Source organism: Neoarius graeffei, chromosome 2, assembly GCF_027579695.1.
Source record: "Neoarius graeffei isolate fNeoGra1 chromosome 2, fNeoGra1.pri, whole genome shotgun sequence".
Taxonomy (NCBI): Eukaryota; Metazoa; Chordata; class Actinopteri; order Siluriformes; family Ariidae; genus Neoarius; species Neoarius graeffei.
This window is the reverse complement of record NC_083570.1, coordinates 61,833,467-61,861,430: the sequence shown is the minus strand read 5'-3', so window position 1 is coordinate 61,861,430 and position 27,964 is coordinate 61,833,467. Positions and strand designations below refer to the sequence as shown.

General features: G+C 40.6%; 1 protein-coding gene across 1 annotated transcript; it reads left to right on the top strand.

Moving 5' to 3' along the window:
* The first annotated feature begins 46 nt into the window (after positions 1-46).
* On the top strand, positions 47-27,909 carry prtgb (protogenin homolog b (Gallus gallus)). Its single transcript, XM_060914601.1, has 19 exons — positions 47-113; positions 2,383-2,682; positions 6,222-6,366; positions 6,570-6,703; positions 6,915-7,211; positions 7,320-7,479; positions 7,819-8,066; positions 12,944-13,108; positions 13,449-13,763; positions 16,450-16,635; positions 19,340-19,435; positions 19,687-19,873; positions 20,408-20,535; positions 22,688-22,858; positions 24,587-24,769; positions 24,965-25,079; positions 25,634-25,775; positions 25,900-26,019; positions 27,450-27,909. The coding sequence occupies exons 1-19, from the start codon at positions 47-49 to the stop codon at positions 27,741-27,743; spliced, it is 3,453 nt and encodes a 1,150-aa protein (XP_060770584.1). The 3' UTR covers positions 27,744-27,909.
* The last annotated feature ends 55 nt before the right edge of the window (positions 27,910-27,964 follow it).

Sequence of the window (27,964 nt, the reverse complement as noted above, 5' to 3'; positions counted from 1 at the left end):
GCGCTTCTGCTCTCAACACAGGAAAATGACATAAATGTTACAATAAATGGCGCTCATTCGGCGGAAGAAAAGTCAGCAGCTGCTGGTTTTGTGTTGGGTTTTGTTGCTTCCAGGTAAGATGAAGAGCATTACTGTCCTGTGTAGTGCATTTAATGGATATGAGGAAAGGTGTGAGGTTGAGCTTCAGTCTTCAAGAAGTGGAGATGGTGGACTATAGTGAGAGAAAAGTCTTGCAATATTAAAACCTACATCAGAGTTGGGCTTTAATTATAGAGTTTCTGTAGAACCCATTTATAAAATTAAAATTGTGCCTAGATACTATAGTTTGAAAAGAATAATGTTTCTGATGCAGTATTGTTTCAGCCACTATAATACTGAGGTTTCTCACAAATGTAAGACCATGCATTTTAATTATGATTTAATATCTCATCATGAGAATTTTCTCATCACTTCTCATAATAATGAGATCCTGTCTTATAATATTTCTATTTCTATTTATAATTTGATCATTTCCTAATTCCACAGGTCACTTTATACTCTTGCACTTTATAATATTTTTGCTGCTGCATAATTTAATTTAATTTAATTTCATACACTTCATATTTAGTTCCGTGCTGAGCCAAATTGCAGCGAAATTTCGTTCTGTGTACACTTCTTGCATACTGAATGACAATAAAGGATGTCTAAGTCTAATACTGACTTACTATCTCATCATAATGAGATTCATATTTTTTGAGAAAAGGTTATTATTATGAAATGGTAAGTTAAGAACATAAATAGAGCAGCGGCTACAATTATCGACACCTTGACGATCTTTTGGCCGTTGCAAAAGTAGAAAAGACTTTCAGTACGTAAATTGTGCATGAATAGTTACTCAAACTTCCACTGGAAAAAAAATTAGTTGATTCCTGATTACTTAGCGTATCAGATCACGTGACACCGTTCCACAATTATTGACATCCAGATGATTATTTATTTTAAAAAATATGTGGTATTAAGTTAACAAAACATAGTTTTTATTTTAAATTTGTTTTACATAGACTTATATTTAGTACAAAATATATTTTATATAAATATATCGATGTCGGTGTTTATGTAAATGAGGAAGTAATTCTAATGTTTGTAAACAAATGAACTGATAAAGTTTAACCTGTCTCAGAAAATCTTTTCGTTCCACTTTCCATTTTTGTAGATCACATTTTGTTAATCATTCGTTGTTGTTTGTATTAATTTCTAGTTTTGTAGTTTACCAATAAATGTCAACAAGCAATTGACATTGTAACCGCATGAAAATCCAGGTCAAAGGTCGCATGTCATTCCTCGAACCAAAATGTAAAATGTCTACTGATATTGTAATATGTGGTCGATATTCACAACAAACTGCCAAAAAAAAAATCTGAATGGAATAGAAAAATCTGAATATTTTAAGCATGTAATTTTTATATGCTAGGAATTTAATTCTTGTCCAATTCTATTTATTGCAATAGGATTCCAAATACTCTATAATCATTCCATTCTGTTATGAATCAGAAAAAAAATTATTATAAATCACAGCACTTTTATTTTTTTAAAATACTTCATCTACTTCAACAATGTTACAAAGATCGATCCATAACCGCTGTAAATGTCACTTAATTCCACAGGGTGTCGATAATGGTGGACACCAGTGAAAGTGATCACTATTATCGACACCTCACATGACTTCTCAAACACGCATTTAGACACAAAACGGCGACTGTCAAATGAAAGAGTAAGAAACAAAGTAGGTTTCGACAAGCAGATCATGAAATATCTGTGAATTTGATAAGTAAAAACATGTCCATGATCTTTCCACCATGCTCACTTGCGATGAGAATGTCCGGGTTTCCCTCAAATCGCTGATCATGCTAAAAAAATTCCATCTCAGGTAACGAGCTGTGTCATCAGACGGCAAGATCAAAGGGCGAGGCGGGTCTGCTGATTGATTAATTAACCAATAATAACTGTTGTAACTGAAACTCATCTTTGTAAAATAATTTTTTATTGGTAAATCTGAAAAGGTATCAATAATTATGGACTGTTGTTAATTGTAGCCGCCGCTCTATTAATTATGACATAGTGTGTGACTTTATTTTTTTTTTTCCAAGTGGTCGAAATGGGCTTCCAAATCCTATCAAAAGTACAATTTAGATCTGAAATAATCTGACTTCTCAGTATTTGGTAGCCTAGTTTATCCTTATGTGTGTACTGAACAGTTTTCACCCACCCAAGTCAGGCAACGTATTGTTGCGCTTTCCATTTACTGGCTTTAGTATCTTATCACGTTTGATAACCTTTTCAAAATCTCTGACCATTTTCTCACCCTTTCTGCACCTCCTGCCCTGTTCTCTGTCTCTTTTCCAGTTGTTTTCTGTTTCAGTGAGTTGTCTTTCGTGATCGAACCGAGCGACAAGAGGGTATCTCAGAACGATCATGTAGTGATGGACTGCTTGGCCCAAGGAGAGCCACCTGTGGACGTCCGATGGCAGAAAAACGGGGCCAGAGTTCTAGAGAGTGATCGTATTCATTTCTTGCCTAATGGCTCTCTGTATCTGTCATCTGTAAGCAGAGGAGGAGAACAATCAGATGAAGGCTTTTATCAGTGCCTTGCTCGCAACAAATACGGAGCCATCCTAAGCCAAAGAGCTCGTCTTACAATCTCAAGTGAGTATGGGACAGAAGTTATGGTCAAGGCGGTCAAGTCAGTTTTATCTAGCGTAATCCTTTTAGTACACTCCTGTGTCAACATCTATACACTGACATTAAATGTAAAGGGCCTAAAATTTCTACCTTGAATGTTAGATATTGCATTCTGTGTTCACCTTTTGCTCTGTTTGCCTTTTCCCTTCAGACAGGTTTGTTCACTTAGCTTTACGAGTACCTTGTTTCTTCAGTTTAAAGGGCTGTAACATTTTATGTAATCGGTTAAAAGGGCACTTAAGCCTGTGTGGACAGTCAGTCAGAAGCATCATAAAGATTTCAGGTACTTGAGAAGGAATGAGGAAGAGAATTTACCTTCTTAAAGTCTTTCCTTTACACATGTGTGCGCACAGACACACGTTCATACCCTGTAGCTGCACGTATTTGCATGCAGTTGTATTGGGTTTCGTCTGGCCAGCGCCTCACGTGCTGTTGTTTTCTGGTTGGCTGCATGTAGGAATCTCTAAAAGGCCTTTTTCGCTGGCCTTCTTTGTCCTTGTGGCCATCCCGATCCCCAAAAAGAAAAGAACACTGCGCTAAGGCCGTTTGTTTGGCCACAGACCTGTGGACAGAGGACAGCTGTGCCTATTCAGCTAGGCCAGTGATGACATCACATGGACAGACTGCAGCTCTGAATAATTGAGAATATTGCACATAAACAAAATGATAGCTTTTTAGATAAAATAGATATGAGGAGATTAAATGATTGTGTGAGCATAGATATGGCATCATGTTACATACAGTATAATTTTAATTATGGTATATGACTATGGAATATCACGTTTATTAAAACCTGCTCTAGTACACGACTCTCATATTCAGAATACAAGATTAGGTCATCGAACATCCCATTATCTCTTATTTATGTGACATTTTATGAAAGTAACTTAAGCAAAGCCTCCAAATCACACTATTCCCAGCATCTGAGGGGTTAAAAACTTTGTGCAGCCAAGGCCAGCTTATGTTGGGGCAGTTTTTGGGGGATGGGGCAGGCTATTAGTTGGCTTTATTCACAGCCTGTGTGAGGGCCCATGGGAGAGGCATATAGGTCAGGAAGGTTGTGGGACTAGCTTTGTCCCACATCAGGGTGATCGTCAATGCCCTGGCCTGATGCCTGGCTTTAACCTGATTGATGCCTTGCTGCTCCTCACAAAGTCTGGCTTTTATTGGATCGGGCAATTAGTTTACTTTGTTACTCCTGACAAGCTTTTAAGGAGTATTTTAGTCAGTTAAGAAATGTGTGTTCAAGCTTTTGGTTTTAATATAGTATGGACGTATTGTATTTTTAGGAAAATGCCCAGTGACTTATGTCATTTTTGGCCTTACAAGCCAGCCACAACTATTAGCCCACTAACTCTGCAGATGTGTTTATTTACCTGCTAAAACTAATAATAATAGTCTAGCATGTGTTACTGACTAACATGGTCTTACTGTGAGACCTGAAAATAAAATCTGTGTAGCTGTAGAAGTGTAATATTATCAAGCGATGATCCATTATTTATCAAGTATGCCTACTTAGGATATTTTCTGATTTGCAATCCAGGGATTCTGTAACATTACAATAGCACAAGGTATTTGATTATTCTGAATGCATTCAGTTAGGGGGTCTCCCAGTCCTGGCTGAAATTGAATGGACAGACGGGCTCAGATGACCCCTGACCTTTGATAGGAAACCTTTGTGCTGTTTGACCTAGGCATTGATCCTCACTTTATGACCTAGCTGACCTCACAGCACTGGCCAGCTACATACACACACACACGCGCACACACACAGAGTATCTTCATTCATTCAGGTTTATTGCTTTTGCACATTTTGAAAGTTGCCTGTTTAGATTTCTTGTCTCAGGAATCAAATCCCAAAAATCAGTATCAAACAAAGTGAGAGGCAACTTATACTGTGACGTTTGTTTTCATATTCATCCATGGTTGCTAATGTAACTGAAATTTCTGGTCACATCTAAATTGTTTTGCCTCCAAATGTAAGAAAATTCATTTCAGTTTCAGCTTATAAGTTCAAAGAGTGTGTTAAATTAGGTCTTCTGAAGTTAGCATCAGGGTTTGGCATTAACCCCCGATCCATTTTTAATCTTTTAAAGAGTTTGAGAAGAAACTACTGCATTTTCCCCTTTGTTTATAGCAACAGCCGTGTAACTAAACTAGCTGATCCTGAGCAAGGATAAAACCTCCTTTATTACAATGATGAGAGCTCCTATTCCCATAGAAAACAAAAATGATCCCCCAAGAGAATTCACAGATCTCAGAAATCTAATGAAGGTACGTGATCTGAAGGTCCTTGAGTGGCTGAACCTGGCACAGGTCAACCTAAGAACCAAAGCAAAGGCTAGTTAATAGCTTAGTGATGGCACATATGGAGTGGAGCTTTTGGTTATTTGAAGTTTTCTTAGCTATAATTAAGCAGAATGTTTAAACAAAGGCTGTTTAATTCCCTGCTATCCTCCAGCATGATTTACAAGGGTGGATTTTTACATTTGGAGATGAACATTCATTGATTTCCTTTAGCATCCTTTACTTGGAGTAGGAGAGGGAGAGGGGAAGAGAGTAGGGGGTGAGGTGGTGGTGGTGATGTTGGGGGTGGACTGAGGGTTTGATGTTGGGGTTGAAGAAAAAGAAAATGATGGCAAAGATGGATAAACTTAACTAACACTGCACAATGATGGTCAGTGTTGTCATTGATTGTCATTAGTATCCTTAAAGCATCAAAAGTTATGAATATAAGTTGTAGAGACAATAGGCGGGTTTCCCTTGCAGTTTTGTGCAAAATTGAAGCTATTTTATTTTAAGTCGACAAAGCACATTTGCGAATGGTCCATTTCTATTATGCAGTTAAAGCTGTGTTTTCTCCTCGAGCAATAGTCATTCCAATTAAACATGGCAACGGCTCTCCAAGACCTGATCGGTGTTAGTATGGTGATTTTGAATGTATCCAACACAATAGACATGGCATAAATATGAAAAATGTGTTTCAGATCTTAAAAAAAAAACATATTTATTGGTTATTGTTGTTATAGATTGAGTTTGAATTCAGATGACTGTCTTAATACGTTACTGTATTAAACTACATATGTTATTATTTAAATCCTTCTCTCAATCCACATAACGGTGTTTAAATATTACTTTGTGTAATGTGGTCCTGCTACGCAGAGCTCTATTTTGTAAGCATCAACTCTCCCAATAAATACGACAATTAATTTCAGTCAGTATTCTGAATAATTGACTTTGAGTAAATAGGACAATTATTGATTAACAATGATCCATGAATAGCCATCATTCACTGCCACTGGTGCATTGATCCATTGATCAGAGAGGTCACTGTATTAAATACCGTTTTCATTTCAGACTGCCTACTTTGATTTATGTAAAATGGTGCATATTTTGTTTCACACTAAGTGTTTATATTTATTTATAACTGGGGTCTGTTATAAATGTATCATAAGGCTCTAGAGGATTGATCTTGACTTTATTTCTTTTTTTTTTTCCTTCAGGCATCTCATCCTTTGTGACCCAACCTTCTCCTGTGGTAGTTAACGAGGGTTCTGTAGCTAGGTTTTCCTGCAGTGTTAATGCCAACCCGCAAGCCATAATCACATGGGAAGTCAACCAAAAAGTTTTACCTCTGGAAACAGAGAGGTATAGAGCCTCCCACTCGGTTCTGCAATTGTTTTTTGTATGAAGCATCACTTTAATTTAGAAACATTTCCATTCAAGGGTTATTGGATTACACTTTATGCTGATAAACATCCTGCCAACTGTGTAGCATGTTTGTATAGATAAAAGGTGATGGCTGTTTGTAGAGCTGCACAATAAATGTAATTTTGTTGTTGTATCTCTAGAATTGCTGTGTTGCCAAATGGAGTTTTGCAGATCCATGAGGTAAAACTGGAGGATGCTGGGTTTTACCGCTGTGTCGCCACCAACACTGCCAGTCAGCTAAGAAGCAGGGAGGCCATGCTTACTATCAACCCAGGTGTGTGTGTGTGTGTGTGTGTGTGTGTGTGTGTGTGTGTGTGTGTCGGGTGGGGGCAACTGCAACCAAGGCAACCGAATTGGTGGGCTCTTGCTTTGTAATGCCTGAAAGACAGAAAAAGAAGATCAACACACTAAAACTACTGTTTGTTCATGCTTCTGCCATTAAAACCATCTCTCTCTCTCTCTCTCTCTCTCTCTCTCTCTCTCAGTGCCTGGAGCCAGACCACTCATGAAGCCCCAGATCATTGCAGGACCACAGAATACCAGTGCCAGCCTGCACCAAACGGTTGTTCTTGAGTGTGTAGCAGAGGGCAACCCTCGCCCCCTGGTGTCTTGGAGCAGGGCCGACTCAAAGCCCATAGATGTGTTTGGGGTGAAAGTGTTGGGAAATGGGAACCTTGTCATCTCCAATGTAAAAGCCCATCACAGTGGAGTTTACCTGTGTAGAGCAACAACACCACGCACACGTAACTACACCATCGCTGCTGCAAACCTTACTGTGCTCGGTGAGGAGACTGTCTTCACTAATGTGCCTACTGTTGTTCAGTATTTTAGTAGTAGGCCAGAAGGTTATGTCTGTTTCAATCTGAATGACTCTGAATGTCATTTCACAGTGCCTCCATCAATAGTGGAGAAGCCAGAGAGTCAGACTCGGCCCAGAGCAGGCACGGCTCGCTTTAGCTGTCAGGCAGAAGGTATGCCAGCTCCCCGCATCAAGTGGCTGAAGAATGGGGAAGCCATCCACTCCAATGGCAGGATTAAAATGTACAACAGGTAGGCCAACTGCATTCAGGTGAAAATTATGGTCTTCCTGGCTATATGGTCTGCTCCACCATTATGGGTATTATTTCTGGCCCAAATCTAAATCCAACAGAGACCATAAAAATATTTTTTTTGACACCTAGAAAATATATTTATCATGAGCTTCTAAAATAAGCAACAAGTTGTTGAGATAATTGCATGTATTTGGCCACAACTGCTTGAGGCTTGGACCATCTGAATTCATACAGTGCATCTTGCAACTAGATTCATGAAGTTCTCCTGTGGTCAGTGATCCTTGACTTGTATAAGAAGAAACATAAGGGAGAAAATATTTGTCATTATCTTTTTTAGTAAATTGGTGATAACCCAGATCATTCCTGAGGATGATGCCATCTACCAGTGCCAGGCTGAGAACTTGCAGGGCTCGGTTCTCTCCATGGCACGGCTGATTGTAGTCATGTCAGAGGATCGGCCCAGCGCGCCCCGAAACATTCATGCTGAAACCATCTCCAGCTCTGCCATCTTACTGGCCTGGGAGAGGCCTCAGTACAACGCAGATAAAGTCATTGCCTACTCAGTGCATTACATGAAGGCAGAAGGTAAGACTTGGAAAAGAGGAGTAAGTGGAAAAACAAAAAGAGAGAGCAAGGGTCTGCTATTACTGAGTAATAAGAAATTGTTAAAAAAAAAAGTTTTTACCAAAACCAAACATTTTGTTCTCTGTAATGATCTGGATCTAGGCTGACGTGATAATGTTGTAATCATCCAACACAGTTTTACACTTCAAATCCGAATATGCAAGTGCACCAATTTGGCAAGAAATGTTAAAATACATGACATTATATTTTTATTTTGTTTTTCACTTTGCTAGTTTTGCATTCATTTTTTAGCTTTTAAAAATGATGTGCCAAGCATGTCACAAAACCATGTGTTGTTGCCAGTGAATATGGGAAATATGTAGCAGACCCTCAACCTCATGCAATTGGTTTAGTAGCCTCATCGCAGAAATTGACACATACAGTACCAGTCAAAAGTTTGGACAACCCTACTCATTCATAGGTTTTTCTATTTTGACTATTTTCTACATTGTAGATCAATACTGAAGACACCAAAACTATGAAACAACATATGGAACATATATCGGTATACATGGTAAACAAGACAGTGTTGAAAAAAACCAAAAATTTCATGTTTTCGATTCTTCAAAGTAGCCAGTGTTTACCTTGACACTTGCACACTATTAGCATTATCTTAACCAGCTTCATGAGGTAGTCACCTGGAATGCTTTTCAGTTAATAGGTGTGCCTCATCAGAAGTTAATTAGTGCAATTTCTTGCCTTATTAGTGTGTTTAAAACCATCAAACAGTAAATAGTAAATAATAAAAATACAGTAAATAGCCCTATTCTACAACTGCAGTAATCCATATTATGTCAAGAACCACTCAAATAAGTAACGACATCATTACTTTAAGACAGGGGTTTTCAAAGTGTGGGAGAGTCAGCCCCCCCTCAGAGAGCAAATAAACAACAGCGCCCCCCCCCCCCCCCCCCCCCTTACAATTTTTGTTGTTGCTATACTTAATGTTCCATTCGTATTTAAAAAAAAATGGTTGTTGTACACATTTTTATTTTTTCTTTTACACATTTTAAACATCTGTGCTTTTTGAAAACATCTTGTTTTACACATTTTAAACATCTCATAGCATCGTTAGCGAGCACCTCTTGGCAGACAACACACTGTGGCAGTGGAGCATCTTCAGATCCAGTCCATGAAAATCCAAACTTTAAATAATCATGGTCATACTTCCTTCTTTTTTTGCTTGGCCCAGACTCTGTCCCCTCACTCACTCTAGCTTTAGGTACCAAAAATCGATCCGTTTTGTCTCTGGCAAAGGCTAGCTGAAGTTCACTAAATGTCCGCAGTAGTAACTTATTCTGGTTTATTTTTCCTCACATTGCCCCCCCCCCCCCCCCCCCCCCCCCGAAGAACTCTGGCGCCCCCTAGGGTAGGCGCGCCCCACACTTTGAAAAGCCCTGCTTTAAGATATGAAGTGTCTTTTAATTAAGAAAGAAAGCACAACTTTATTCATCACACACTTGTGAAATTCCTCTCTGCATTTAACCCATCTGAAGCAGTGAACACACACATGCACACACACGTGAGCAATGAGCACACGCACATACCCAGAGCAGTGGGCAGCCATGCTAACAGCACCCGGGAAGCAGTTGGGAGTTAGGTGCCTCGCTCAAGGGCACCTCAGCCCAAGGCCGTCCCATATTAACCTAATCGTTAATGAAAATAAAGAAAAACCACTGAATTAGCAGGTGTGTCCAAACTTTTGACTGGTAATGTACTTGCATGAAAATTTATTGAAAAACAATCAAGAAGGTAATTTTGTGCTTAATTTGTGAAATGAGGATAGGGAGGTAAAAAGGTTCTGGAACATATAGATACACCAGTGATCCAAGCGCTTCATGTAATACAGTAGTGTTGAATGCTGTCCTATAGACTTAGGATTAATAGTGCAGCTATAATGATCATGATACAATGAGGGACTGCAACCATAACACTGATGGTGTGAGAGAACTGGAGGTGGACATGTTGCTTAGAACACTGTGTTTCAGGCAGCTGGGCCATAGAAGGTTCACGCTGCATGCTGCACGCTACACGTTCACGTGAAGAACCGGACCCTGGGCCATTAAACTTCATGCTTGGATGTTCATGTGTTGCGTCTGTTCTACTTTGACCGAGTAACCAACAATATGGACTCTTCAGATGACGACGATTGCCTCATTCTGCTTTTACTGAGACAGAGGAAGAGAAAAAGGAACAGAATTTGGAGCCGAGAACACTTCCTTCTGAGAGAAACCCGTGGTGAATTTCACCGAACATTCTATAATCTGCTTGACAATCCCAATGAAGAACTATTTTTCAATTATACCATTCAATTATATTTTTTCTGAAGTTTTCCCCTGAAAGCATAGAGTTATCTCCCTAGACCCGTTCTGATTGGCTGGCGCGGCGGTGACCGCATGCATTGACTGGAATTTCCATCTTCACGCCTAGAAAAAAGTGTGCATGTTCATTTCTCGCTTCACGCGTGAAGTGTGCAGCGTGCAGCGTGCAACGTGAACGCCGTTCTATGGCCCAGAGCAAGTCATGCTACGTTTGTCCACTTTTCTTTACACGCGTGTAGCGTGCAGCATGCAGCGTGCAGCGTGAACCTTCTATGGCCCAGCTGCCTTACAGAAGATACCGTAAGCCCTTTAAACAACATAGTACGAATATAACAATGCAAATATTGATATCACTGGGGAAAAAAAAAGACTTTCTTAACTTGCCTAATTATCCAAATTACTCCTCGGCATAGTCATGTAACTTGGTGTCCTCCCAATGTGATTTGCTCTGCTTGTCTGTAACTGTTGGGTGTTAGGTAATTTGTGAGTGATTGGCAAACAAGTTTCAGAAACAGATGACCCCCCCCCCCCCCCCCCCCCCCAAAAAAAAAAAAAAATCAGTTGTCTTTTCTCTCCATATCCACGATGTGACTGATAACAAGAGTGCTCTGGGATTACTCGTTGCCAGTTGTTCATCCTGGAAATTATTGTATTTTTGGAAGGAAAGTGAAACATAAAAATTATCATTCAACAATATTTTTATTCTTATTATTGTTTTATTTAATTTTAATTGTATTAGGCACTGGATCATCGTGAGTACTGGCTGTCTTCATGGCAAAACTTGTCATGGAATAGTCAGTCTTATTGCACATATACGTGTTTGTGAGCCCATTGGAGACTGGGGTGTACCAACTGAGTAAATAAGCCTGTTTAAGATTGAGTTGCTTTATAATTGCTAGGTCTTACAGAATCAAAAATCAATGTCCAGAGCCAATGCTATAGGCCTTTATATGTAAACCATTTGTGTAATGGCACTTTATAGTGCAACCGGCTGGCTTTTATGTGAGTTGTTGTGGGTCAGCTTTTACTAGATGACTAAAATGATTTTTAAATATAATTTGCGATCATGGTAAGATAAATGTCATTAGAAACCTATCCTCTCTGGAGCCCAGTTTTACTAGAACACTGTGTGCAACATCATTACTATTAGCACCCACAGGTCTACTGTTTAGCAGAGACGCATATTCATGTATATTCATAGATATCTACTCTTAATCACTAGAGGTTTCACTAAAATGTTAAACTTGGACTGTGATCTTAACCAGAATGACTAAGGAATATAAAATCTGTTTGTTTGGGGCTGTTTTTTTTTTCCTGAATGCCCTAAAGTGGAAGAGTAATAAGGTTTGCAAATCCTAGTGATGTTAAACTCAGTGATGTGCAGTATTAGCCATCTGTTGTTACCCTACCACAGTGAGGTCAGGGCAGGAGAAAGGGGCAGACCAGCTATTGTCCACTCTTGGGGACTAAGCTCTAGTTACACTTAAAGGCACAGTTCACATTTGTGCGTTCTTTTCCCTTCGCCTTCTGGTTTTATGTCTTGATAAGACCGTATTTCCAAATACCTTCATCATATTAGCGAATTATGACTTATGGAAATTAAGATGAGCTTATACCCACCCTGTCACGTTTGGTGTAGCAGAAGTAATTTATACTTGAAAGAGAAAAATGGTAATTTCTTGCCTGTCATTTTGGGCATTACACTGAAATTGTCAGCTTTCAAAGTGATGCTTTATCAAGTTTGCATACAGAGATGTCCTGGAGGCGGGAACAAGTTGTATTTTAAGGACACTGTTCCTCTGAGTATTAGCAAGACGGTATCACTCTCCTAGACTCTCCAATACACTCAGATTTGGTTTAAATCTGTTATATGGAATTCTCTTAAATTTACATTATAACAACTGTAAGATCATTTTATAGATTGGTTGCACAGTTTAAGTAAGTGGTAGTAATTAACCTACCACTGTAATGTATGATATTGACTAAACTTTTTGTGCTTGCAACTCATATATTTCTCCATAATAAATGTAACTGGTGTTACTTAACTCCTCATCTCATCTCATTATCTGTAGCCGCTTTATCCTGTTCTACAGGGTCGCAGGCAAGCTGGAGCCTATCCCAGCTGACTACGGGCGAAAGGCGGGGTACACCCTGGACAAGTCGCCAGGTCATCACAGGGCTGACACATAGACACAGACAACCATTCACACTCACATTCACACCTACGCTCAATTTAGAGTCACCAGTTAACCTAACCTGCATGTCTTTGGACTGTGGGGGAAACCGGAGCACCCGGAGGAAACCCACGCGGACACGGGGAGAACATGCAAACTCCGCACAGAAAGGCCCTCGCCGGCCACGGGGCTCGAACCCGGACCTTCTTGCTGTGAGGCGACAGCGCTAACCACTACACCACCGTGCGGCCCTACTTAACTCCTATTACTTAAAAAAAATAGTTACCATTTAATTAGTGTGTTTGAATTATTGATGGAAAGATTTAATTGCTTGTATCCACAGGTCTGAACAATGAAGAGTACCAAGCAGTGATTGGAAATGACACAACTAGCCACATTGTGGATGATCTGGAGCCGGCATGTAACTACATGTTTTATATAGTGGCCTACATGCCCATGGGAGCCAGCCGTATGTCTGAGCAAATCACACGACACACACTGGAGGATGGTGAGTGCAGCACAGTGGGCAGTTGGCTTGAAGTTCTTGTGTTTTGAAAGTCTTTATTACAGGACAGACATGTATTGATTGTACATCTGTTGCACAGTGTTGTGTTTTCCTTCTCTCACACATTCAGTTTAACTCATAAAGATATTCCAATACTTGGGATCCATAGCACTGGAGTAAAGAAATACATTGTGGTCTCACTGTGTGCATTTTGGTTCGCAAACACATCAACCTATTTCATATTCTGTTTTCATTAAGAGATTTTATTCTTCTTTATTTTTTTTTTCAGTTACAAATCACCTCATACTCGTAAACGTGCTGTACTTTTCTCCTTCTGTCCCAGTGCCTGTCCGTACTCCTGAGCTAAGCCTTAGTAGTCGCAGCCCCACAGACATTCTGGTGTCCTGGCAGCCTCTTCCTGCCAAGTTAAGTCGCGGACGTGTCTCTGCCTACCGCCTGTCTTTCCGCACTGCCACTGATGAACAGGTGAGCTCTGTAGAGCTGCCTGGAAACAGTAGGAACTCCACCCAATACCTTCTTCAGGACCTGGAGCCTGACACCATTTACCTTCTGCGTATTGAGGTGTCCACCCGCGCGGGCTGGAGCAAACCATCGGCCTGGAGCTCTCACCGCACACCCAAAACTTCTAAAGCCACAGGTGAGGGCATATAAACTTGATAATTCTTGTTAACTACAAGGAGGAGTTAGATTTACTTGTGCCAAAACTCTTCCAGAAAAACAAGCAGCTTGAAAATTTATTTATTTATTTTTATTTTTATAGCTAAGCCAAAACCCAAGAACGCAAATTCAAGCGCAGGACAGTCCTTTCTGATGTGACCATAAAGGGTGGCATCCAGTACCATACCAAGGTTTAAAATCTATAAAACAAAGGGGCTATAAGATTATTTCATAAATAGTGAAAATGAAAGTTTTTACATCTTTGCCATGAATGATAGTTTTTAAAAAAAAAAACTCAATCGAATAAATATTTGGTGTGAAAGAACTCCATGAATTATTGTAGGTTGTCTGTTGTACAGTTTTTAAAGAAATCACCTGGTAGGTTTTCCCAAAAATCTTGAACTTTCCACATTTGTTCTCAAGTGGTCTCTTCCTTAATATCTTCCTTTCTTTAACAAAAACTATCTGTGTCATTTACTTATTTTGGAAACTGACACACTGATGCAGAAGACAAACTTTTAATTTCTAAAAAGAAAAAAAAATTCTAAAGGAAATTATGGTGCCTGATTTATTAATGATTCGTGGGGGATTTGTTGTGTTTAAAATATTTTCTATAAAATGCTGTCTAAAATGTTTAATTTTAGGGTTTGTTTAATTATGATGCTGAAACCAGACTATTTGCAGTCTGACATAGTTAAAGCATCGGGTTTGTTGCTCAGTGACCTCTGATCTGGTCTGTCAGTGAGAAGCTGAGGGCTCAGTCACGGGTCATAAAGAAAAATGCCCCAGGCTGTGTATGAACGTCTTAAAGAAGAATAAGGCCATCTCAGAGACAACAGTGATGAATGGCAAAAAGAGGGGTCTGACTGCATTTATTTTTCTCCATATTCAGCCAGACAGACGTTGGTTATTTTTGTTAAATTTGGTGCAGAGCTCCTGCAGGTTGGCTGTGGTGGTAGTTGAACTGTATATTTGGTCATGAGCACTTCGAGTTATGTTAAGGGACTTTAAATAGAGGCGGAGTGGTGTTGCATTGTGATTTGTTAACGTTTAATGAAGAAAAATATATAATCGAGAAAATTCTCTTTAGCTATATACATAAATTGTTCTCTGTTCTAGTCCTGTAGATTCACTGCTTAGTAAAGTTCTGAGATTTGCCTGCTGCCAACACATTTGATACAGATGATCAGCTAAGAATAAAGTTCTTTATTCTGTTGGTTTAGCATGTTGGGAGAAGGGAAAAAAAATTTAGTTCACAGCTGTGGGTTTGGCGGCACGGTGGTGTAGTGATTAGTGCTGTCGCCTCACAGCAAGAAGGTCCAGGTTCGAGCCCCGTGGCCGGCGAGGGCCTTTCTGTGCGGAGTTTGCATGTTCTCCCCGTGTCCGCGTGGGTTTCCTCCGGGTGCTCCGGTTTCCCCCACAGTCCAAAGACATGCAGGTTAGGTTAACTGGTGACTCTAAATTGAGCGTAGGTGTGAATGTGAGTGTGAATGGTTGTCTGTGTCTATGTGTCAGCCCTGTGATGACCTGGCGACTTGTCCAGGGTGTACCCCGCCTTTCGCCCGTAGTCAGCTGGGATAGGCTCCAGCTTGCCTGCGACCCTGTAGAACAGGATAAAGCGGCTACAGATAATGAGATGAGATGAGATGAGCTGTGGGTTTTCAATCGGAGAATTCCTGCTTTACAAAATACCGATTATAGGATTAAATCAAGGGGGCGGCACGGTGGTGTAGTGGTTAGCACTGTCGCCTCACAACAAGAAGGTCCTGGGTTCGAGCCCAGCAGCTGGCGAGGGCCTTTCTGTGCAGAGTTTGCATGTTCTCCCCGTGTTTTTGTGGGTTTTCCTCCGGGTGCTCCGGTTTCCCCCACAGTCCAAAGACATGCAGGTTAGGTTAATTGGTGGCTCTAAATTGAGCGTAGGTGTGAATGTGAGTGTGAATGGTTGTTTGTCTCTGTGTCAGCCCTGCGATAACCAGGTGACTTGCCCAGGGTGTACCCCGCCTTTCGCCCGTAGTCAGCTGGGATAGGCTCCAGCTTGCCTGCGACCCTGTAGAACAGGATAAGCGGCTACAGATAATGGATGGATGGATTAAATCAAATTAAACATAGATTACTATATGATTAGAGTGTGTAATAGTGCCATTTTATAATTGCTGGGTTTGTTTGTTGCTTTTCTGCACTTGCTTTGTTCAGACACTGAGCATGATGTACTAAATATGTCATTATGTTTAAATTAAAAGTGAATCAATGCTCTCCTGGGTGAGATGTTTAACTGAAATTATTCATTTGCCTTTAACCTTGTCTCCTATACTGAACTGACACTGACATTAGAAGCAGCCATGAATTATAGATTGGTAGATTTTGTATCCAAGTGTAACCAAGCCAGTTGGTCAAATGTTAATACAAATTCTCGCATCATGCCAACTTTTATTTGGTTCTCTTCTTCATATAGCAGTATTTAAGTCTATAATGCACATTACTATATTAGAATGTCTGTAGTGTTTTTCAATTACCTAGCACATTAGCTTCTAGTCATATTGTAGTGGATATACAGTAATGACATGTACCTCAAATAGGCTTCTTAATTAATTAGTTTCACTTGCATATGGGAAGAAATAATTGGCTGCTTACTATGTTGACCTCTCTTCGTTTGTTTGTGTCTGCAGTACCCTCTGCCCCTAATCTGGTATTGGAGCCCTTTAACTGCACTTCAGTTACTGTACGCTGGCATCCTGCACCCAGTGATGCTGTCGTCCAGGGTTACAAACTTTCCTGGCATCCTGATGGCAAATCGGAGAGCTCGACTATCCAGCTCCGCCCTCAGGACTACCAGCATACTATTGAAGCACTTGGTGAGTGTTTCAGGCCATACAGAGACGCAGCTAATGTCAAGTATATCCCAATTGAATATTGCATTATAGACCTAGTTTATTGTATTTAGATGCAATTCAATAGTACCAGTGCTGTCACCATGTTGTACATTATAAATTATATTAGTATAACTATATAGTGTGGGGTTGATGTGGTGATTGATGCATCCTTCTGAGTATAATTAGAGCGCGTCACATGTTTTGTGGTTGTTCTGGTTAGATACTTTTTTTACAAATGAGCATTCTCTGTTTTCCTCCTGATCAATACCTGCCATTGGGTCTGTTGTGCTTTATGCACGCTCCCTCTGATCAGCCTGCTTCTGGCTTTGTGTGAGTCGCCTACCCCCCTCTTAGTGTCAAAGGTTACAGCCCAGATGTGTCTTCCCTTGTTTTCCCATCCTTGTCCCTTGCCCTATCATGGCTGTCTATTGTGTAAGGGTGCTGGGTGTAGCAGGAGCCTGTGAGATCTTCCTCCCTCTCCAGCTGGACACTAAGGCTCACACAAAGGCCTGGGGATTGGGTCAGAGATGGACAGACAAAGCACGGTGACAGGAGCAGGGAACTTGGAGAACATAGCTTCAAATTCAAATTTCAGGTCATGACCACTTTGCCTTAACCATCAGGAGAAATGAATGAAGGACCAGTAATATCACAGAATAGATTCTTACTGCAAAAAGAAAACATTTCTCGAATATATTTTACTTTTTGGTCAACAGTCTGTTTTAAAACTTAAATTTTCCTTTGAGCTTTTAGAGGTATGTAGTTTGATGGAACATTCCCTCGGTTACTTTCATATTTATATCTTGCTAAACGCACACGGCTGATTAGAGCAAAGCAGTTATCCTAACTGTGTGTTCATGTCCATGAATGTGAAGTTTCATCTCAAGCTGGCCTCTAGACCTAAGGTCCTAAGCCCTGCATCCCAGGAGACGGGCTATCCCAACAGCTGAAATGTGCTTGCGGTAGTGACCCATGACCTCTCACGTCTGCCCCCCAAAAGTCTCTCAGAGCTCCATACTGCACACACTGAGGAAGACTCCTCCCTAAAATCTGCAGCAAAAGTGTTAAAAAAAAAAAAGTCCAGGAAAGTTTTGATTTCATTTTTTTAGCTAAATCAGGTGGCGCTTCAATAAAATGACAGACAACAGTAAATAACGGTCACATTCAAACAAAATACATTTCATTGCAAAACCTGATTTGGAAGGAAGGAGGGTTATATCATAGGATAAACCATCATACAGAAGCCCTGCAGCAATGGAGGGTTACGCTGCAGTGGCATCTTGGTGGTGCAAAAATGATTTGTAATCTCAACCTTTGGATCAGTTCTACAGAACCAACACCAGCTCAGATGCATTAAGAATGCATTGGTGATATAAATAAAATCCACGAGGACGATCCAAAAGCAATCCAGATTTGACCACTTGTTTTAAAACAAGCCTAAAGGACCACAACAGCAAGGGTTTTTTTTTTTAATAAAAATAAAAATTTTCATCTAACCACATCTGGATAAAGTTTTACATGCAAACAACATGTGCAGTATTGTTTAATTGCACATGTTGTTTGCATGTAAAACTTTATCCAGATGTGGTCAGATGAAAATTTGTTTTTAAAAAAAAAACCTTGCTATTGTGGGCCTTTAGGCTTATTTTAAAACAAGTGGTCAAATCTGGATTGCTTTCTTGATTTTTGATAGTCATTTGATCTAGTCTTTCGAACTATAAATAAGTCACTCCTATTGTCATTTCAGAGAACGATCTGCTCATAAGCATATTTGGTCCAGTAAAGAATAAAAGCATATGATCTAAAGCCTAGGTCACAACCGGACGTGCGATTTTTTTTTTTTTTTTTTTGGCCGTGCGATTTTTGGCATTTCCCAAATCGCTGGGTTTTTTTTGTTCATGGAGAAAGACGCACGTTGGCCGTAAGTTTGTCTTGCAACCTGAAAAAAACGTAAACGCCTGTAGAGTTTGTTTGACATGACAAAGCACCTCTGCGGCCGGTCTGCGGCCAGTCTACGGCTCGAAAATCAGCACATCACACTCCGTGTGTTTCTTGCGTTTTTTGCACGTAGACCAGCCGTAGGAGCACGTATGGTCGGTTGTGACCGAGGCTTTATACAAGCAGTTGCTAATGCTGCAGATTAGTTCTATCTGCTTGTGGCTGTGTTTTGCATTGTCAGAATAAGTTGCTAGCATTTACAAGAGCACCGCTGAATGCTAAATGTCACATTGACTAATGACCTGTTGTGAGAAAGTGGACATAAACAAAAGAGCAGAGTTGGCCACTGCAGAACCAACACAATGGCTGTCAACTTAATATCCGTCATTTATTTTGTTAGACTAGAAGCCTTTTTCCTGAAACATTCATTCAACACTCATGATAAGTGGGTAGGGTGGACACCTTATATAAGGATCCCTGGTTGGATCCTGAGCTCAGGTTACTGTCTGTATAGTATTTCACATGTTCTTATCATGGTTTCATTCTACCACCAGATTCCTCTCAAGCACCCCAAAACATGTAGTAGGTAGATCGGTTATGCCAGGTTGCCTCCAGGTGTGAATGGCTGTGTGAATGAGAGAGTGATCTTGAGGTCCATCATGACCCTGGCCTGGACAAAGCACTTACTGAAGATGAATAAATGTTGACAATCTTATGATGTTTCTCATGATGCTCATGTTTCTGGCAGATCCAAGGAGAAAGTATCATGTGAATCTTTTGGCCTTCAGTGCTCATGGTGATGGCTATCAAGCACATCAGACTGTCAGCACTACTGGCTGTCCTTGTAAGTGTACCTGGAAAAGAATTGTTGTACATGTGTCTCAAGTGCACAATCAGATAAGAACGTGTTCAGAATGTCTTATAAGTGTTTAGTTTCTCGTAAAGTTTTTTTTTCTCATGATTGGTCTTGCTTAAATGGTGAATTTTTTAAAATGACTTGGAATAATGAATTTGAGTTGTTTATCAAACTGCTTACTTTCAGCTTGCTAAAAAAAACCCAGCACTTATTTGTCTTTTTTCATTCTTCTTTTCCAGCTGCTCCAAACAGGAGGCTGGCCACACTACCTGCTCCGGATCACGTCCACGGTCAGGCCAACAGCTCCTCATCCGTCAGCCTCAGCTGGGGCCGACCTGCCTTTAGTTCTGGAAAATCAGTCAGTTATTCTGTTCGCTATGGCCCTTTGGCTCCATACAATGCTTCGGCAGTGCGCTATCTCCAAACGTGAGTCTATCAACTTTTTTTTTTGAACATAAGAAGAAAACCTTTATTATTCGTCACATGCACACTTCAAGTACAGTGAAATTCATCCTCTGCATTTAACCCATCTGAAGCAGTGAACACACACACACTCAGAGCAGTGGGCAGCCACACCAGAGCGCCCGGGGAGCAGTCAGGGGTCAGGTACCTTGCTCAAGGGCACCTCAGCCCAAGGCCGCCCCACGTCAACCTAACTGCATGTCTTCGGATTGTGGGGAAACCGGAGCACCCGGAGGAAACCCACGCAGACACGGGGAGAACATGCAAACTCCACACAGAAAGGCCCTCGCTGGCTGCTGGGTTTGAACCCGAACCTTCTTCCTGTGAGGCGACCGTGCTAACCACTACACCACCGTGCGGCCCTATAAGAAATACAGTGTTGCAAATGATCAATTCCTGTAGTTGCTTCTTATGTCATTATGTGTGGAAGATAAGCAACACAATTCCATTATCCAAACGTTAAAAGCTATTAAGTGTTTCCTTTGTTTCTTTGTTTAGAAATGAACAGACAGTAATGGTGGAGGGACTGAAGTCTAATACACGGTATGAGTTTGCTGTACGTTTACACATGGATCACATGTCCAGCCCCTGGAGCTCTCCCATATATCTCAGAACCCTTCTAGAAGGTGATTAAACGGACATAAACATGTTTCAGTTCATTAACTGCTTTTACCAATGTGCTTTAGTCATCATACACAAAGAATCATATGTTTAACACAATTTGTGTAATATTTCAACAGGGATGAGAATTTTCCGCGGATCCACGGAATTCCGAGTTTTTCCCGCTGAAAATGTCATTTTTGTGAAACGTGTAAATCCGTTGAGAAAATTTCGGGGGGGTCGGCGCAAGGCGAGGCCAGGGTTCCCGCGGGTCCTTAAAAAGTCTTAAATACAACTTTCAGTTTTCAAGGCCTAAAAACGTCTTAAATTGTTTGGAATGACTGGAATTTTCGAAAGGGAGGTATTAAATTTAATATTGGACCGAACGAGTGAAATGTCTCCATCCGGTTTGGGGTATTTTTTTAACTGTAATTTTAAAAGTGACCCGCGCACCTTTTGGGAGCAGCATTGGTTCTGTGCGTCTTCTGTGTGTTCCGTAGATCAAGAACTAACGTTAGGAGGCTACTGGAGACAGTGTGGTGCGGTGTTGTGGTTGTGAAGAGTGAGAGATGCGCAGGTAGCTTATGCGGGCGCTAGAAAGCGTTGATAATTATGGGAAGATGTCTGTTTAACGACAAGTGGTTGGGGGATGACAAATACCCCCCAAATAAGGAGGAGAATCGTTTGCGATAAAAAGCGCTGGATCGCACAAATGTGTTTAAAGACGACAAGGGAGTAACTTTGATTTTGACATTGGTGGGGACACAAAAGTGATCCAAGGCAGAGCTTCCGAAAGGTGTTTTCCGAAAGGTGTTGGATCTAGCCTAGCCTAGTAGTAGTAGAAAGAGGTCTCTGTAAAACGGTGAACGCAGCAGACTCAGCAGCAGACTCGGCGGCTGTCACGCTGTTGACTGGGAGGGGGGCCGTCATCCATGATACTCAAGTCAGCATGTGAGTCGTAGGGCAAGCATGCATGGACATCGAAGTCCAGCTCAATTTGTAGGCTGAAGGAGAGTGGGGGGTGCGTGGGGTAGGTCAGGTGTGTACGTGTGAAATACGGGGGGGTTGATGGGCGGGTAGTCACGGCTGCTGTGGGAAGTGTGCTGCTTTTACAGCAGATGGAGTGACAGCTGGGATAGCCAACCATGTAAGTTAGCGAGAAACAGGTAGCTAATCAGAGAATGATATCTACGTTAGAGGGGGGATTATTAGCAGTGTCATACATTTAACCCTTTGTGTGCCATATAATCATTGCTCAGGTTAGGACATCGGTTTTATTGATCGTGATTACACAGTAGCGGCTGAATATTGGTAGGGACACGTCCCTAGCGTCCCTACCCAAAATTACACCCTAGAAAGACGATAACACAGCGCTGGGGACACGCCCACTAGGAAACTGGCTTTTCACGGACACGAGGCGTGCACGCATGTGTGTGTTAGAGGTCAAGCGCTCCGGAGTGAAACGCAGGGGGGTTCACGCATGCGCACAAGAGTCAGGTGGAAAATGGGGCTTATAGGAAATAATAATAATGATTAGCATCATTTTTTTACATAATTAACATTTGTTTATTGTACCAAGTTTAATATAAATATATAAACAACCTTTATTTCAAAACTCAGTTAAAAAGAACTCCAGAAAATACAATAATTCTAAATAAAGTACAATATAAATAATTTGTACAAAGTTTTTTAGTTTTATTACTTATCGTCTACAACAGTGTTGTTAATATAATAATAAGAATAATATTAACAACCACTAATAATAATTAATAGTAATAGTAATTATTATTGATTATTAATCATTACTACTTATGAATTAGTGATTAATAAGTACTAGGGATTATTAATGTTATAAAACTAAGTTTATAAACGTTTTAAACCATCACTGAATTTGAAAACATTCATATATATATATATATATATATATATATATATATATATATATATATATATATATATGTGTATATTATATATATATATATATATATGTATATGTGTGTGTGTGGGGGGGGGGGGGGTTGGCAGACATTTCAGAGTTTTTTTTAAATGTCCCATTCTCATCCCTGTTTCAAAGAGCATAACTAAAATTCATTTAATATGATATTCAAATAAAAACTTTATTGTAAACGCCTTTCCTTTGATATATTAATCTTCTTCTCTGGCTCTGGTGTATTTCAGCTCCATTGTCTCCTCCTCTGGGGGTGAGAGTAACTCTGATAGAGGAAGACACAGCCTTGGTGTCCTGGAGGGAGCCAGAACAGCCCAACCTGACTGTGAGCCACTACACAATTCTCTATGCCCCACAGAGAGCATGGTTAGCAGGAGACTGGCAGGTCTTACAGAGAGAAGGTATGCACAAGACAAAATTAAGGCCATGCTACTAGATAAAACTTTATCAATTAGTACTTTCATGTAATATTCTAGTGCAAGGGTTGTCCAAAGTTTTCGACATGAGCCAGATGAGACAATGTTAAAATACCTGAGACCCATTCACCAAAATATTACTTATTTATTATTTTCAAAAATACATATGTACAGTGTATAATATGTATGCATGTATCATATTGCTATAGCAAATGAAAAAGTATTCTTGTTTCCAGCTCTTTTGAAATCACCTCCTCTTACTGTTAACTTCGTGTTTTTTTTATCTGTAGCCATGACTAAATATCATTCAGTAATGAAGTGCAGTCATGCAGGTGTAGTCATAAACGAACAAAGAACAAATAAATGAATGAATGGCTCTTGCAATTCTGTGTTAATACACTCTGCTGCCACCATCAGGTGGAAGGAAAGATTGCAATGTGTTGTCCAGTGGGTCACGCATCTTGCATAAAGAAGCCTTGGGCCAGTTAACGTCTGTCTGTGGACCACTTTTGGCCCTGGGGTTGGACTTTGGGTGGCCCTGTTGTAGTGGATTCATTCATTGAATGAATTTTTCCCCCCTTCAGTTCTTAAAGTGCATATCACGGGTAAATTCAGGAGCAAGATCAATGTAATTCTCCTATTTTATATTAAACTTTGGTCAAATATCTGTCTCTTTTTGCATTTTGTGCAATTTTTTTTACCTTGTGCAATACCAGTAAAATTCAGTTGAAATCAAGCCATTTGAGGCGAATTGGTCCGCCTCTGAAAAAACTTGCCATTTGGATTTCCTGTGAAACATTGATTTTCGTGACGTTGCGTGCGGGACGCCTCCCTCTGAATCCTACGTCAGCGCTGGTTTGTTTATGAGAAAACGGCCTGGTGGTTTTCTGCAAATTTCTTCAACGTTATCGTGTAATTATTAAAACGGTTAACAGATGTATCGTAGGAGGGTGTAGCAACATTGCATTCTTCATCCATCTCATCTCATCTCATTATCTCTAGCCGCTTTATCCTTCTACAGGGTTGCAGGCAAGCTGGAGCCTATCCCAGCTGACTACGGGCGAAAGGCAGGGTACACCCTGGACAAGTCGCCAGGTCATCACAGGGCTGACACATAGACACAGACAACCATTCACATTCACACCTACGGTCAATTTAGAGCCACCAGTTAACCTAACCTGCATGTCTTTGGACTGTGGGGGAAACCGGAGCACCCGGAGGAAACCCACGCGGACACGGGGAGAACATGCAAACTCCACACAGAAAGGCCCTCGCCGGCCCCGGGGCTCGAACCCAGGACCTTCTTGCTGTGAGGCGACAGCGCTAACCACTACACCGCCGCCCATTCTTCATCCAAAGGTGAAGTAACATTGCGCTCAGGTGGCAATTCCATATTTCAATGCAAAATCGCTAGCTGCTAAACTTGGTCTACACAGGCTGTGCACTGAAACCATGCAGAGCTCTCGCAGCCTGCTGGCGCTTCCGCAGGTGACGTCACGAATCTGGCTCCAGGCTCCCTTGGGATTTTTCCAGACGCGTTTTGTTATTTTATTTTTTTTCTGCTGTAGACAGATGGCCTTGTGCAAAATTACCCTTCTGGATGAGTGTGTAAAGGGACATACTTTCATTAAAAAAAAAAATTGGTCCAGGATATGCACTTTAAGGAAAGCATTTTGTACATGCTGGTCTGATGGATAATGTTGTACTTTCCAGGGAGCAATACTATGGCTCTGTTAGAAAAGCTGGAGCCTGGTAATGTTTACCTGGTGAAGATCTCCGCCTCAAACCAAGCAGGTGATGGCCCTTTCTCCATCACCGTGGAACTTCCTGTGCTGAGGGGCAAAACTCACCCGGGCAAAAACCCTCGCCATACCTACAGCCAGACTAAGACTATAGGTGCTGATATACCTCTGTCTGTCTTTTTCTCTCTCTCTCTGTCAGAATCCATCTTATTTTGTTTTAAAAAAAATTAATTATTATGTGGATGGCTGTTACTTTCTTATGCCGATGTATTGCTTCTCATTTATTCAGAAATGCAGTCTGGAATAAGATCTGATGTAATTACGTTTCTCTGGGCATTTTATTTTCCAGGAAGTCTCTATTATCTTGACGAGAAATCTATGACTGGCATTACAATTGGTGTGTGTATAGCACTGACCTGCATCATTACCTGTATCTTCATCCTAATCACTAAAAGCAAAGCAAGGTATGTGTGGTTTATGTACTCTACCAGTCAAATGTTTAAATTAGACTAAATATATATTTTCATTGTCTTAAAGATGTTTTAATAAAATTTTGAGCACATCGTGAAGACAAGAGTAAATAGTGAAGTTAATGCACTTGTATATTTGTTTTTTGAAGGTACAAAATATAGCCATTTTTATATTTTAATTAACACAAGTGGTTTTGAGTTAAAATTAAAAAGTGCTTCACTAAATAGATTTCCTGTAGAACTTAGGAGAAGCAGCAAAGTGCTCAGCTTATTGAAAAACTTAAGGAAAAATGTCCTGGGTGGTTGAAAACAGTGCAAAACTTCACCAGGAATACTGTTACCAGTCTAAAATGTATATTTAAAATAGGTTTTGTTTAACACTCTGCTTGGTCTCTGCATGCAGTAATTGCATAAAGCAGAAAATAGTAAAAATGAAAATCTTTCTATGAGCAGGGGTGCCCAAACTTTTCACTGGTAGTGTATTGTATACACATGTTGTACAATGGTACACAGACTCATTGTGTGCACTTTCTTTCCTTTTCTCTCAGGAGAAATTCTTCATCCTCAAAGATGAGTGGACAAATGAGTGCTGAGATGATTCATAATGGTGTGCCACAAGCCAATCACCTGCAGATGGAGAACGCTGAGGTTTTGGTACCGATGATGGGAAATCACTATGTTGACACCAAGGTAAGATTGTGAAATATTATTCTATTTTAATCTCTTTACAACGTTCAAGTTAACAATGCTTGGATCAGTGAAAGTGGCCCTAAATGTGGCTTTAAATGGATGTTGTATAAATATATACTTTCAGGGTGGCTCAGCTTTGATGATAAACCATGATGGACCCATCATCAGTAACAGTCAGGACACACAGGCAAGGAAATGGAACGTTTTCAGACGTACAGAAAAACACACTCCAAAAAATATCCAGGTAATTTCAGACTGAGAACACTGGGTGTTTTATTTCTTGTTGCATAACTTTAGACTCCCATTTTTAGTCCTAATTTGTCTCAACATTTTTATTTTTTATGTATACTTTAAGTTTCTCTTAACTGACATATTAGTGAACATGGACAAACTTCAGCATTAATACACCATGAATAACATTAACAAAGTAATTAACATTTTGTATGTAATTGACTTTTTAAAAAAAATAATAAACCACAATAACCAACATCTTAATTAACATGTTTATTGTAGTTAAATGGCAACATTCAGAACTGATGCTGAAGAGAACAGAGTGCAGTAACTTGCCAACATTTATCAACATGCTGTAATTTAATCTTTTTTAATTTATGTAGGCTTCCTTTTAGTTGAGGATGGAATAAACATTAGTCCTGACTTTGAATAAATATTAGTCTTAATTTAAGTTTGTATTTATTTTACTGGTTACCATTTCTTACAGTTGATTAATGCTGAAGTTTATGGTTTGTTAACATTAGCTAATGTTTACTGCATTTGGTAGACACCCTTATCCAGAGCAACTTATACCCCTTTTCCACCAAATCAGTTCCAGGGCTGGTTCGGGGCCAGTGCTGGTGCTGGTTCACAACTCGTTCAACTCGCGAGCCAGCTGAGAACCAGTTTGCTTTTCCATAGCTCACGGTGCTAAGGGAAGCCACGTCAGTTACGTCGCTGTATACGTCAGTTACGTCGTTGTATACGTCAGTTACGTTGCTACGTTTGCATAAACCTTGGCGCGAATATCGAAGCAAAAACAACGCGGAGGAAGCAGCAGCAACAACAACAGCAATAATAATAATGGATGACTTCGCGTTTGTACAGCTGCGTCTCGTCGCTTAAAAATGGCGATCTTTCACGGTCTTGTTATTGTTGTTGGTCTTAACAACTCCGCCCCCCCGCTGACGTAAGCGGTTCTTTCCTCTGGCCCAGCAGAGAGTTGGTGCTAGCCTGGAACCGGTTTTTCTGGCCCCAGAGCCAGTTCTTTGTCAGTGGAAACAGAAAACCCGGTTCCAAACTAAGCACTGGCCCCAAACCAGCCCTGGAACTGCTTTGGTGGAAAAGGGGCATTACAGAAGTGAAAGGACATTACATTTAGCTTTTTTTGTCCTCTCAACTGAGCAGTTGAGGGTTAAAATGCTGAGCTCAAGGACCCAGCAGTACTGGGATTTGAACTCATCATCTTCTGATTACTAGGCCAATACTTTAACTGCTGAGCTACCACTACCTTCTGTTCAGGAAATGTTACTGTCGTGTTACCAGGATGGGTTTTTTTTTTTATTCCCAGCTGACTTTGGCTTCATCTGTACACTGAACACTAGTTCTCTTGCAATATTTATTATGAAAAGTAGTGCTCAAACTATTCCTTTGAAATTCAGTCAAACTCTCATTGTACTGCAGGCAGTGGAGCGAGGCTGTTTTTATGAGGTGGAGAAGATGGTGTTGCAGTATGAGCAGGAGCAGGCCAGCGCATCTCTCCAGCACTCGGCCTTACAGGTCTTCTATCAACCACTCGGGGAGTCTGAGAGCTCTCAGACCAGTGAGGGCAGCGGAGAAACAGGGGATTCTGGAAACTTCTCTCAGGATGAGGCTGAACCGAACAGCTCTAACATCTGTGAAGAGAAAAGGAACAGCTCAGAAAATGTGGGTGATGCATCAAACATTGTAAAAATCAGTCCGCATGTTTCATCATGAATCGCAGCTACTTTTCTCAAGCACAGTACACAGCCAGTGATGCAGGTGAAACAGGTTTGCACATTCTCCATCTCGGGTTATGCTGCTCACCAGGAAACAGAGGAAAGACCAAAGACCAGAGTTTCTCAATCAAACGACAAAAATACGTTCAAATAGTTTTACCAAACAGGCTCACTAACTTGTGCTGCACTGTCTTCTCAAAGGCACAAGCACAGCCTCAA

Coding starts and splice junctions, on each gene's coding strand:
- prtgb (XM_060914601.1), top strand. CDS start 47: ATGGCGCTCATTCGGCGGAAGAAAAGTCAGCAGCTGCTGGTTTTGTGT. Junction 114..2,382: donor TTGGGTTTTGTTGCTTCCAG/GTAAGATGAAGA, acceptor TCTCTTTTCCAG/TTGTTTTCTGTTTCAGTGAG. Junction 19,436..19,686: donor CAGCACTACTGGCTGTCCTT/GTAAGTGTACCT, acceptor CTTCTTTTCCAG/CTGCTCCAAACAGGAGGCTG.